The 13,205-nt window shown below is 34.8% G+C and overlaps 1 protein-coding gene across 2 annotated transcripts; it reads left to right on the top strand.

Moving 5' to 3' along the window:
• Nucleotides 1-203: 203 nt before the first annotated feature.
• On the top strand, nucleotides 204-9,427 carry LOC102625002 (pleiotropic drug resistance protein 1-like). Of its 2 annotated transcripts, XM_006465350.3 has the most exons (24): nucleotides 209-653; nucleotides 2,774-2,894; nucleotides 3,028-3,116; nucleotides 3,243-3,327; nucleotides 3,416-3,575; nucleotides 3,661-3,737; nucleotides 3,921-3,974; nucleotides 4,082-4,172; nucleotides 4,280-4,581; nucleotides 4,758-5,039; nucleotides 5,138-5,454; nucleotides 5,565-5,725; nucleotides 5,881-5,984; nucleotides 6,060-6,216; nucleotides 6,295-6,417; nucleotides 6,504-6,658; nucleotides 6,769-7,101; nucleotides 7,264-7,554; nucleotides 7,639-7,722; nucleotides 7,837-7,970; nucleotides 8,072-8,299; nucleotides 8,402-8,573; nucleotides 8,655-8,909; nucleotides 9,013-9,427. In XM_006465350.3, exons 1-24 carry the CDS (start codon nucleotides 331-333, stop codon nucleotides 9,268-9,270), a joined length of 4,356 nt encoding a protein of 1,451 aa, XP_006465413.2. In that variant the 5' UTR covers nucleotides 209-330; the 3' UTR covers nucleotides 9,271-9,427. The 2 variants fall into 2 exon arrangements, with proteins under 2 accessions (XP_052287413.1, XP_006465413.2); XM_052431453.1 differs by lacking the exon at nucleotides 8,072-8,299 and having other exon boundaries at nucleotides 204-653.
• The last annotated feature ends 3,778 nt before the right edge of the window (nucleotides 9,428-13,205 follow it).

Raw genomic sequence — 13,205 nt, 5'->3', positions numbered from 1 at the left:
AGGTGCTTTCAATTTGGGCAGACGAATCAATTAGCACCCACGTGTAGCGAAGTCGAATTAGTCACTCTCATTTGCAGTAAAGAAACGTGTAACTTCCAGATTTTGGATCAATCATGAATATGACAACTGCCCATGTCGTCCGCCATTTTATACGGCATCATACTGAAAATATTTTAACATTTATTGATGATATATATGTAGCACATTGCAGATTAATTACTGTAAAAAGCAATACCTATACCTGTTCTTGGACGTACGATTGTGGAAAAGTGAAGCACTTTTCTGGGTTTTGGTGCGCTTTAGCTAATTTTAATTATAGCCTGAGTTATTATGGAGACTGGTGATATTTACAGGGCAAGTACTAGCTTACGTAGAAGCGCTTCTGGATGGAGAAGCACGTCTGGGGGTGCATTTTCTAGGTCTTCAAGAAGAGAAGAGGAGGAGGAGGCTCTAAAATGGGCTGCTCTTGAGAAATTGCCTACTTATAATCGATTGAAGAAAGGAATACTGAGCACTTCCAGCGGACATGCTAACGAAATTGATGTGGACGATCTCGGACTGCAGGAAAGGCAGAGGTTGATTAATAAGTTGGTCAAAGTCGCAGATGTTGATAATGAGAAGTTCTTGCTGAAGCTCAAGAATCGCATTGATAGGTACAAATTTTCCTTTCTCAGCTTACATTCAAGTGCAATGCTTTTTCCTTTCTGTTTCATAAGAAAAAAACGTTGCCCCCTTCGGGGCTGCATGTAAATACACTTCTGGATTTGCAGTCATTCAAATTCGAGTGAGAGATATTTCACATCCCCATTTAAAACATTTTGAAAAAATAAACAAATTTATGGGTTGCACAAGCGTCTTTATGAAAGTGGCCTATTCCCAAGAGATTAGAGTTTTAGCCCATTTTTCTTTTAATTATTTAGTCTCACATACTCATGTGAATGGAGTTTAAAATCTACTGCTTGTTCTCAACCCAACAGATTTACTGTTTCAACCAAATGGCAGCCATTGATTTTAACTGAAATTAAATACAATAAAACCTCTATGAATTAACACTCAATAAATTTATAATAAAACCTCTATGAATTAACACTCAATAAATTTATAATCTCCATTATATAATAAATTTTTATGATTCCAATTTAGGTCAATAGACTAAATTAATAATTTCGATAAAATAATAATATAATGCTTTTCTAAAAAATCTTATATAACTTTGTGGTCTCATTCAAATTATAAATTAATAATTTATTGAAATTACAAATGTAGTAAATAATAATAAAGTTATTTATTTACATAAAATACAACTTTATTATTTTTTTAAAAAAAATTAAATCTAATTAGATCTCATTTTTAATTTTTCTTATTGCATCTAAAAGTTCTGAAGTTGACTTCTCAAATTATAGTAAGAAATTATGAAATATTATTGATATATATCAATTGAATTATAAATAATTCTGTAAATTAATATAATTTCTCTTTTAATTAATAGATTTTATATGCTCCTAACCTATTATATTCTACTTATATTTTATATGCTCCTAACCTATTAATATAATTTCTCTTTTAATTAGTCTACAGAAGTTCTACTTATATTCTTTTTAGTTTTTATTTTTGTAGTTTTGGTCCTACAAATTTACTGTTTTTATATTGCCCTCCAAATCTGTTACTTTTGTTAGGATGCTGTCACTCTGTCTAAACAAAATATCGCATAGACCATACAGTTAATGGCGAATCCAGCAAAAAAATTATTCAGGGCTAAAATTAAACAATAACAGGAGGTAAAAATTGAAACTTGAAAATATAAAGTACTTGTTCATCTCCCATCCGATTTTTAATTGGTGCCGAGATGATGAAAAGATAAATCCACCCGGCGGTTCAAGTCCCAACCCAACAATAATTAAATAAATCACACCACCCCTTTGCTTTCTTCACAAACGCTGAGAGTAAAGAGAGAAGAAGCTCGAATGCCTGCAGCTTGCCGAACTATTGTGACTGAAAGTGTGACACCCGTACTTCCATTCTTGGAAATTGGAAATGTTTTGGGCTGTGGGCTATTTTTTGTTTCGTCAAAATGTGGCTAAAAATTCAAATTAATGCAAATAACATTAAAAAAAATATATTATTATTAATATAACCTATAGATGTTCTGTTATTAAAAATATTATAATATTTTAAGAGTGTATCAATCATCCACCTTAAATTAATAAAAGCTATCTGCCGACCACTAAATCGTTAGCTGCCGTTTGAAAGTTAACGAAATGATAATAAATTGATGATTTTACTTTTAAAAATTATCACACGTATATTTTTAAATTATTTTATTATCACTTATATATCTTTAAATTATCATTTGTATCTTATGAAAAGATCAAATTACCCTTCTGACATTATCTATTTAAATGGCAAGTAACGATTTGGTGGACGACATATATATTTTATCAATTTAAGGTGGGCGATTGATACATTTTAAAAATATTATAATATTTTTGATAACAGAACATCTATAGCCTATATGAACGATAATTTTTCAAAAAAAAAAAATCTGTATTTTCTGTAATTATTTATTTGAAGTGGGGTGCGCAGTGTGCTTGCACAAATTGTGTGGAAAATGTCACCTAATGAAAGCGTGTCGTCATAATTTGAATTTGTTCCGTAAATTTTCTTGCACTAAAAAAATCTGGGCAGTTGAGTTTCTAGTTTTTGAAGCTCCTGTTTTCATGCGTGTTGTATTTCAATTTAAGTTATGATTTAGTTTCTTCTTGGATTTTCTCAGAGTTGGAATTAGCCTTCCCACAGTTGAAGTTCGATTTGAGCATTTAAATGTTGAAACAGAAGCATATGTAGGAAGTAGAGCCTTGCCAACATTCTTTAACTACTGTGTCAACACGATCGAGGTACCCACCTGCAAGCACAAATTATTAGCTTTTATAAAATTAGTTTTGTTAAGTTTGTTAATTTCTCTGCTCAACTTCTTAATTTTATTAATTTCTCTGCTCAATTTGTACCAATGTGTATATGTGTTTGAAGGGTTTGTTGAACTCTCTGAATATCCTTGCTAGTAAAAAGAAACACTTGACAATTATCAAGGATGTCAGTGGAATCGTAAGGCCAGGCCGGTGAGAATTTAGAACTGAAATAATTTCGTTATTTTTTTAATATATCCTTCAACTTCATAGCAAATTTTGAATATATGGGCAGTCTTTAATTTCTTATTGAGATTTTTTTTTTTTCTTTCGGTACAGAATGACATTGCTTTTGGGTCCTCCAGGTTCTGGAAAGACCACACTTATGTTGGCTTTGGCAGGGAAGCTTGATTCTAGTCTAAAGGTTATTATTTCAGAGGGATTGGCTTTTGGCACCGTCTTGCATTCTTTGGTTTTATCTCTAATTGGAGAATCAAAATTTGTCTTTCTAGGCTTCTGGGAGGGTGACATACAATGGCCATGACTTGCATGAATTTGTACCTCAAAGAACAGCTGCTTATATCAGTCAACATGATATTCATATAGGAGAAATGACCGTGAGGGAAACCTTGGCTTTCTCTGCTAGATGCCAGGGGTTTGGATCCCGCTACGGTCGGTTTCATTTTTCTTTTTCCCCTTAATTTCTTTCTTTCACTTTTGGATAAGCATCAAAGGTCAGTGCTTTTGCGACATGCAGACATGTTAGTTGAGTTGTCCAGAAGAGAGAAAGCAGCAAAAATTATTCCTGATGCTGATATTGATGTCTTCATGAAGGTGAAAGAGAGGCTACCCGTAGCATTTAGCCAAGTAGAAAATATTAGACTACAATCCAACAAGTCTTTTTTATTTATTTATTTTTTTGTTGTTGTATCTAATAAAATGTATGTGTTTTCTTTTTTAAAACTTGTCCTCAATCTGGAGTTTCTATGACTTACATTGGCCATTATCATGTATTAGGCTGTGGTAAGAGAGGGCCAAGAAGCAAATGTGATCACAGATTATATTTTAAAGGTATCAGCATTATGAATCACTTTAAATTTATGATTTTTTTTTTTTTTGGGTGAAGAATTCCCAATGTTATGTCACTATTTTGATAAATTTTCTTCATAAATTTACAGGTTCTCGACTTGGATGTCTGTGCTGATACTGTAGTAGGGGATGAAATGTTAAGAGGCATATCAGGAGGACAAAGAAAGCGTGTTACAACAGGTAGATGCAAAATATTGTCGATTGATTACTGTAGAACAGAGAGATAAAAAGTTCTTACTGTCCATTTAGATTTAAACATGTGAGAATTTTCAATAATTGTATTACAGGTGAAATGCTGGTTGGACCAGCACATGTACTTTTCATGGATGAGATATCTACCGGTTTAGACAGCTCAACAACTTTTCATATTGTGAATTCTCTCGGGCAGTTCAATCACATCCTTAATGGAACAGCTCTTATCTCTCTCCTGCAACCAGCACCGGAGGTTTATAATCTATTTGATGACATTATCCTAGTATCTGATGGGCAGATTGTGTATCTGGGTCCCCTTGAACATGTGGAACAGTTTTTTATATCCATGGGATTTAAATGTCCAAAAAGAAAAGGCATTGCGGACTTCTTGCAAGAAGTAGGTGCCTTTAAAGCTCTTTTTATGATTTTTCCAATAACAGAAACAAGATATAAATTTATTTTTTTTCCTTAAAGGCTGAGCTTTATTTATCTGATTTACCATCTAAATATACATTCGACAACTGAGATGACCAACTACTCATTAAATCTCAGTGAATAATGAATATGATTCAGGTTACATCGAGGAAAGATCAGGAGCAGTATTGGGTGCGTAACGATGAACCCTACAGGTTTGTCACGGTCAAGGAATTTGTTCATGCATTCCAATCATTCCATGTGGGACGGAAACTTGGTGATGAGCTTGGAATTCCATTTGACAAGAAGAACAGCCATCCAGCTGCTTTGACTACTAGAAAGTATGGTGTTGGCAAGAAAGAACTGTTGAAAGCTTGCTTCTCAAGAGAACATTTGCTGATGAAGAGGAACTCTTTTGTGTACATCTTCAGGCTCACTCAAGTGAGTATTAACTCTATTTTCAATTGTTTCAATCTTTTATTTATTTGTTTATTTATTTTTTTAAGGATGATGATTTATTGAATTTTCCCTACTACAAGGTCATGTTCTTAGCAGTGATTGGTATGACAATCTTCTTAAGAACGAAGATGCACCGAGATTCATTAACTGATGGTGTAATTTACACTGGTGCCTTGTTCTTTATTCTTACAACAATCACATTCAATGGAATGGCTGAGATTTCTATGACCATAGCAAAGCTTCCTGTTTTCTATAAGCAAAGAGACCTCCGATTCTATCCTTCATGGGCATACGCTCTTCCCGCATGGATCCTCAAGATCCCCATCTCAATTGTAGAGGTTTCTGTTTGGGTATTTATGACCTATTATGTAATTGGTTTTGATTCCAATGCTGGAAGGTAAGAAGATAAAAACAAAATCCTAAACTTTGTAGGAGCTGCTGAAGATTTTTTTACATGTTTAATATCAATTGACCCAACTATTTACAAGGTGGTTATGTTTGCTGCAGGTTTTTCAAGCAGTACTTGTTGCTCTTGATTGTCAACCAGATGTCCTCTGCAATGTTCCGATTAATTGCAGCAGTAGGCAGGAGCATGGTTGTTGCTAATACATTTGGTTCACTTGTATTGCTCCTACTTTTTGTACTAGGTGGATTTGTCCTTTCACGAGGTATAAGAAATGAATAAGTTGAGAACAAAAACATCATTTTTTGTCAAAGTTTTAACCAAAATTATTACTTTTCTTGTTTAGTAAGTTGAGAATAGAATCATCATTTCTTCTCAAAGTTTAACAAAAATTATTACTTTCCTTGTATAATGATGCAGATGACATAAAAAAATGGTGGAAATGGGGTTACTGGTGTTCGCCTTTGATGTATGCCCAGAACGCAATAGTGGTTAATGAATTCCTTGGTAACAGTTGGAAAAAGGTAATGCCTCCAATGTGCTCTGTATTATTTAATTTATCTCGTAATAATGTGCTAATGTCTTCCTTTTATATAAAGATTTTTCCAAACAAAACCAAACCACTCGGAATTGAAGTTTTGGATTCTCGTGGGTTCTTCACTGATGCTTATTGGTATTGGCTGGGAGTAGGGGCTCTGACTGGTTTTATTATACTGTTCCAATTCGGTTTCACTCTGGCTCTAAGTTTTCTCAACCGTCTGTATCTGTACATTATTCAGTTTACTTACTTCTAAAATTGACTGCTTCTGATCTAAATTTTGAAAAGATGTGCAGCATTTGGTACGAGTAAGGCTTTTATATCAGAGGAATCTCAGAGTACTGAGCATGATAGCAGAACTGGGGGAACAGTTCAGTTATCAACCTGTGCAAGTAGCTCAAGTCACATAACTCGCTCAGGTCATAAAGAAAAATTTGATACTTTTGAGGAAGCATGAAATATTTGGTGTTGCCCTGTGATTACAATTGATTATTTTAAAATGCAGAGAGTAGGGATTACGTTAGGAGGAGGAACTCCTCTTCCCAGTCCCGGGAAACAACCATCGAGACCGACCAACCAAAGAATAGAGGAATGGTTCTTCCATTTGAACCGTTTTCCCTTACTTTTGATGAAATTACATACTCTGTTGATATGCCACAGGTAACACTATGTTGGAAACCAAGGGATATATTTCAATAGTTTGATGACACCTAGATTAAGTATTACATTTTCAATACACGATGACTAATTGGTTTGATTTAACTTTGAAGGAAATGAAACGTCGAGGTGTTCATGACGACAAATTGGTACTTCTAAATGGTGTAAGCGGTGCTTTCAGGCCTGGTGTTCTCACAGCTCTGATGGGTGTAACTGGTTCTGGTAAAACCACACTGATGGATGTGTTGGCTGGTAGGAAAACTAGGGGATATATTACTGGGAACATTACAATATCTGGGTACCCAAAGAACCAAGAGACATTCACTCGCATTTCTGGATATTGTGAGCAAAATGACATCCACTCTCCTTATGTTACTGTATACGAGTCCTTGCTCTACTCGGCCTGGCTTCGTCTATCCTCTGAAGTAAATTCCAAAACTAGAGAGGTTGGTATTGAAATCCCTTGGTGTTTCAGACTTGCTGTCATTTTTTCTTCACATATCATTGGGAGTTTAAACAGTTTGAGCCAATTGAGTTATCTGGAAGAGAAGCAGCCTGAGTTGTAGAATCCACTGTTGGATATTTATTGTTTCGTCCGTGGTTTACAGATGTTTGTTGAGGAAGTCATGGAACTTGTGGAGCTGAACCCTTTGAGACAAGCACTGGTGGGTTTGCCAGGTGTAAATGGTCTATCAACGGAGCAGCGTAAGAGGCTTACTATTGCAGTTGAGCTCGTGGCAAATCCCTCCATCATATTTATGGACGAGCCAACATCTGGGTTAGATGCAAGAGCTGCTGCAGTTGTTATGAGAACTGTTAGGAACACAGTGGACACTGGAAGAACGGTGGTATGCACAATCCATCAGCCAAGCATTGACATATTTGAAGCTTTTGATGCGGTAAGAAGTATTAATACTGGATCAAAGGAGTTAAGTTTTTCTCTTTCTATGACATGATTATGATTATTTAACTTGAAAATGCAGCTGTTCCTTCTGAAGCGAGGGGGACAAGAAATATATGTTGGGCCATTGGGTCACCATTCTAGCCATCTTATCAAGTATTTTGAAGTAGGACATACTGATCATTTTCCAATTATAAGCAAGGAAAATTTAACTAGCAGTGAGATACATATATTACATTATGAAACTAGCTAATGCACATACAATTTCTTTTTTATGAAGGGAATTCCAGGGGTTAGTAAAATTAGAGATGGTTATAATCCAGCAACTTGGATGTTGGAAGTTACTGCTCCATCACAAGAAATAGCTTTGGGAGTTGATTTTGCTGCCATTTACAAAAGTTCAGAACTCTACAGGTTGAATTGTGATACTCTGCCAGAACCCTTTCAACAGAATGCCAAAGTGTTTTTTTTTTTTTTAGCTGAAAATTGACATTGATCTACGCCATATATGTCAGGATAAACAAAGCACTCATTCAAGAATTAAGCAAGCCTGCACCGGGTTCTAAGGAACTCTATTTTGCTAATCAGTACCCACTGTCATTTTTCACTCAGTGTATGGCTTGCTTGTGGAAACAACACTGGTCATACTCGCGAAATCCACACTACACTGCTGTTAGATTCCTTTTTACGATCTTCATATCTTTGATATTTGGGACAATGTTCTGGGATATGGGCACTAAAACGTGAGTCACATTAGGAAATTGAAGCATTATATTTAATTATTATTTCAAAATCTTGTAGTTTGATCTGCCTACTAGTCATAATTTTGAGATTTCTAATTATAGGACAAAGCAACAAGATCTGTTTAATACAATGGGCTTCATGTATGTTGCCGTTTACTTCCTTGGTGTCCTAAATGTTTCGTCAGTGCAGCCAGTAGTAGATCTTGAAAGATCAGTCTTCTACAGAGAAAAAGGTGCCGGAATGTATTCACCCATGGCATATGCCTTTGCACAAGTAATATTCACAACAGATGACATGCTTTGAAATGTAAAATTCGTTCTGTTTCTTTACTGAACATTTTAGTATTTCCTGCAGGTTTTAATTGAGATCCCTTATATATTTGTTCAAGCTGCACCATATAGTCTTATAGTCTATGCAATGATTGGATTCGAATGGACTGCCGCGAAATTCTTTTGGTTTTTATTCTTCATGTTCTTCAGCTTGTTGTACTTCACATTCTTTGGCATGATGCTTGTGGCTTGGACGCCAAACCACCACATTGCTAGCATTGTATCAACTTTATTTTACGGATTATGGAACATCTTTTCAGGGTTCATTATCCCCAGAACAGTGAGTATCGACTTTCCATTACTCATATAATTAAATTCTTCTTTTGCATAGCTAATAGAAGATTGAATGACTAATTCTTTCATTTCATCTTTCGAGATAACAGAGGATTCCTGTATGGTGGAGATGGTACTACTGGGCAAACCCTATAGCTTGGACATTGTATGGATTTTTTGCATCACAGTTTGGAGATGTACAAGATAGGCTTGAGTCAGGTGAAACAGTGAAACAGTTTTTGAGAAGTTATTATGGCTTCAAACATGATTTTCTAGGAGCTGTTGCAGCTGTTGTTTTTGTATTGCCATCGCTTTTTGCTTTTATCTTTGCTTTAGGAATTAGGGTGCTTAACTTCCAAAAGCGATAGAAATATATATATATATATATATATTTTCTATAAACTTTGCACGTTGGATCATCGTCTCTGTACGTAAAAGGATAGTTTCAAGTTCTTGTACTTCAAAGTTATATAAATAATGCCCATGGCATTTGATTAATGTCAACGCAATTAACGAGTTCATTAACCTTATAATTGTCCCAAACCCAGAGAGTTGGTCCTTCAAAAGCTGTACCACACGTGAATTAATAAAGGTCGTAATAAATGACTGAAATAAAATTGTCTATATGTACTGATATAAGTGACCGGTCCGAAAACCCAAATTTTATGATAAATAGTAATAAAATTATATATTATTTTAAATTTTAAATTTTAAAATTCATATTTTCAAGTGTAATTTCATTAAATTAAGTTTTCAAATAATTAAAAAATATATAAAAAATTATAAAACATAAAATCCGAGTTTTTTGCCATGTCTAATATATACAAAAAAAATTTCAGTCCAGACTTAAAATGCGGACGAGTTGCAATGCTGTCAATAGATTTTTACAACATTATAAACTATTTGACAATGTTGTCGAACTATGAAAAAAAAGAAGGTTTACGGAATCGTAAATCTATCCTGGGTTTTAATAATATTTAGGATTCTTGCAAAATATTTTTTAATGTCGTAAAATATTTTGCGAGTTCGTAAATTTGTATATCTGCATGAACAATCATGTGGATAATTGTACTTCAGAATAATTGTACATATATATAATATGATTTGCATTTCGCCCCCTCAATTTTAGATTCCTTTTCGTTATGGCCTAATTAAGTTCATAGACTTTTCAATATGGTCCCCATCGAAATAAAACTGTTACAAGTTTGTGGTCAGTATGCTCAAAGCCTCAAAGCAAAGTTCTCACAACTGACTCTTACAAGCACCGGGATAAGAATTCAAAGCCTGTAAGCCATTGATTCAGTGACCGTTTAGTTGAAGCAACTTCAGCTCCAAGTCGATTGACATGAACCGACAATTAGAGAATCAAAGCACCAAAACTGTTTCCATACTGATTTTTTTTTTTTTTTTTTGTTGAGAAACAAAAGATTACATAAAGAACTATATTAAGTTGACACACACACACACACAAACACATAGATATGCACCTCTTGGGGCCGGTTCTTTAACTGAAATAGCCCCTTTTTGTACCTTATTTTTTTAGTTGAACAGTATATGATCCCTGTAAAATCAATTAATTCTTTAAGCACCAACTACTTTATATGATTGATTTTTATAGAGAGGGTTTCACAACTTCACAATGTGCATACAAACCTCTATGCGGTAATACTCTTTTTTGTTAATTTCAATTACCTTTTATAAAATAATAATATTTTATAAATCCTTCAAATTATTATAAACTTCAATTTATCTCTATTTTTATTTAAAAGATAAGAAAAACATGAAGGAGCATTATGAAATTTTTTTTGTCTTCTTAGTAAAGCTGGGACTAAGTTGAAGTTTATAATGATTTGGGTATACTTTAAAAATTATCAGTTCATGAGGAGTAGTATGAAATTTATCCTTATTTTATTAATTTCTTAAAAGAGCTCATAAGTCATATTGATTTTTTATTTTCCCCGAAAAGCAGTCATCCTCACGCCATTTCTAAAGTCAAACTATCTTTACCTTACAATAAATGTCTTTGTTTTTTTTATTTTTTTAACTCCACAAAAAGGTCATTGTTATTGCCTTGTTGGTGTCGATGTTTAACATAAAAAATGATAACTAAACTAACATAAGAAAAGTGAAATACTCTAAAATACTCCTACTTTATTTATTACAAAGATAATTAAAGATTAGTAATTGTAGAGAAAAGCTTATGGCTTTTGTTAAGTTATAGCGTCAGCAACTTGTAGCACAGCCATTTAGGTTGCATTTGTGGCAGCGCAGGTACTCTCCAACCTATATTCTGAGGAATATTCCCCCAGAATAAAAGGTAGGGAGCAGCTGCACTGCCACCAAACGCATGTTTAGAAGGCGTTGCCCTATTTTTGATGCCCATACTTGTACAAAATGATTAGGCCATAAATTACTCATGTTGTAACATAGCATGACCCAAAACTTAGTTAGGATGGTTTGTAACTTTCAATGAGATACCCAATAATTCTTACTTCATTATGATTGATCAACTTAAAGGGGCAAAAAAATATGTATGTCTTGAGTTCTATTATGCTTTTTCTTGCACTCTTTAAAACTTCGGATGATGAGAAAAAAACTCTTAGTATAGTGTAGGTGAAGAAACTCGTGATTTTGAATTATATTCACTGAATAATTTGTTATTGAATAATATGTAAGGTATTTATACATGCATATGGTATATTGTAAAAGGCAACTAAATTGTATGCCTTAATTGTAGAGATATTTACATATGGAAAGACTCAATCACTTTGATTTAGAATCGTTGAATATCTTGGGTAGTGATCTTTGGCCATGACCGTCTTGTCAATCGCTGAACATGTTGCCACATGAGTTTCTGGTTGATTTGGTATGTTTGGATTCATTGAACATGTTGCCATATGAGTTTCTGGTTGATTTGGTATGTTTGGATTCGTTGACTTATCAGCCCCCCTCAAGCTGGGAATGACCATAGAATGAATGCCCAGCTTGTAGCGGAAACCAGAGAACATAGCTGTAGGCAATGGCTTGGTAAAAATATCGGCAACTTGCTTGGCAGAAGAAATATGAGTGGTGATGAGTAATCCTTGGCTGACCTTTTCCCGAACGAAATGAAAATCAAGTTCTATATGCTTGGTACGAGCATGAAAGGCAGGATTCTTGGTCATGTAAACAGCACTCAGATTATCACATAGAAGTGTAGGAGGTTGATGAATAGGAATACCAAGGTCATGAAGGAGAAATGTGATCCATGTGAGCTCAGCAGCAGCGGAGGCAATAGAACGGTACTCAGCTTCAGCGCTAGAGCGAGCAACAGTGGTTTGTTTTTTTGAACTCCATGAGACACAATTTGCACCCAAGTAAACACAATATCCGGTCGTGCTGCGCCTGGTCTCCGTATAGCCAGCCCAATCAGAGTCAGAGAATGCATACACATGATTGGAACTTTGTGAAAGATACCGCAAGCCAAAATCAAGAGTTCCTTTGAGATAGCGTAGTATTCGCTTAACAGCCCTGAGATCAGCCTTGGTAAGGTTTTGGAAATGTTGACAGACACGGTTGACTGCATGGGTAATGTCAGGACGAGAGAATGTCAAGTATTGAAGACTACCAACAAGAGTTCTATATTCCGTTGGATTGACTGGTTCACGATCAGTTGGTGAGATTACTTCCTTTACTGCCATTGGCGTGGAAATGGGGGTACAATTTTCCATCTTGGCCTTTGCAAGGAGATCCATGGTGTATTTAGCCTGAGACAAAAATATACCCTTGTTAAAATATTTAATTTCAATGCCAAGGAAATAACTTAATTTTCCGAGATCTTTAAGAGCAAATTGAGAGCCAAGAGTGGTGATAATATCCTGAATGACAGTCGAATTGTTTCCTGTAATAATAATGTCATCAACATATATTAAAATGAAAATAGTAATGTTAGGCTTATGTAATGTAAAGAGTGATGTATCCGCTTTATTGCATTTGAAGCCTAAATCAAGAAGAGCTTGAGAAAGGCATTCAAACCAAGCGCGTGGGGCTTGTTTAAGTCCATAGAGTGACTTGTGAAGTTTACACACATATGACGGCTTGGATGAGTCAATGAAACCAGGAGGTTGCTCCATGTAGACATCCTCTTTTAAGTGTCCATGTAGAAAGGCATTGCGAACATCTAATTGTTTCAGGACCTAACAAGAACGAACAGCAAGAGCAAGCACAAGGTGAATAGTGGTGTGTTTGACCACAGGACTGAAAGTTTCAGCGAAATCAACACCAGGAATTTGGGTGAACCCTTTAGCTACAAGTCATGCTTTAA

Source organism: Citrus sinensis, chromosome 7, assembly GCF_022201045.2.
Source record: "Citrus sinensis cultivar Valencia sweet orange chromosome 7, DVS_A1.0, whole genome shotgun sequence".
In the NCBI taxonomy this organism is placed as follows: Eukaryota; Viridiplantae; Streptophyta; class Magnoliopsida; order Sapindales; family Rutaceae; genus Citrus; species Citrus sinensis.
The sequence above is the reverse complement of the archived record's forward strand: the minus strand, read 5'-3'. Positions and strand labels throughout refer to the sequence as shown.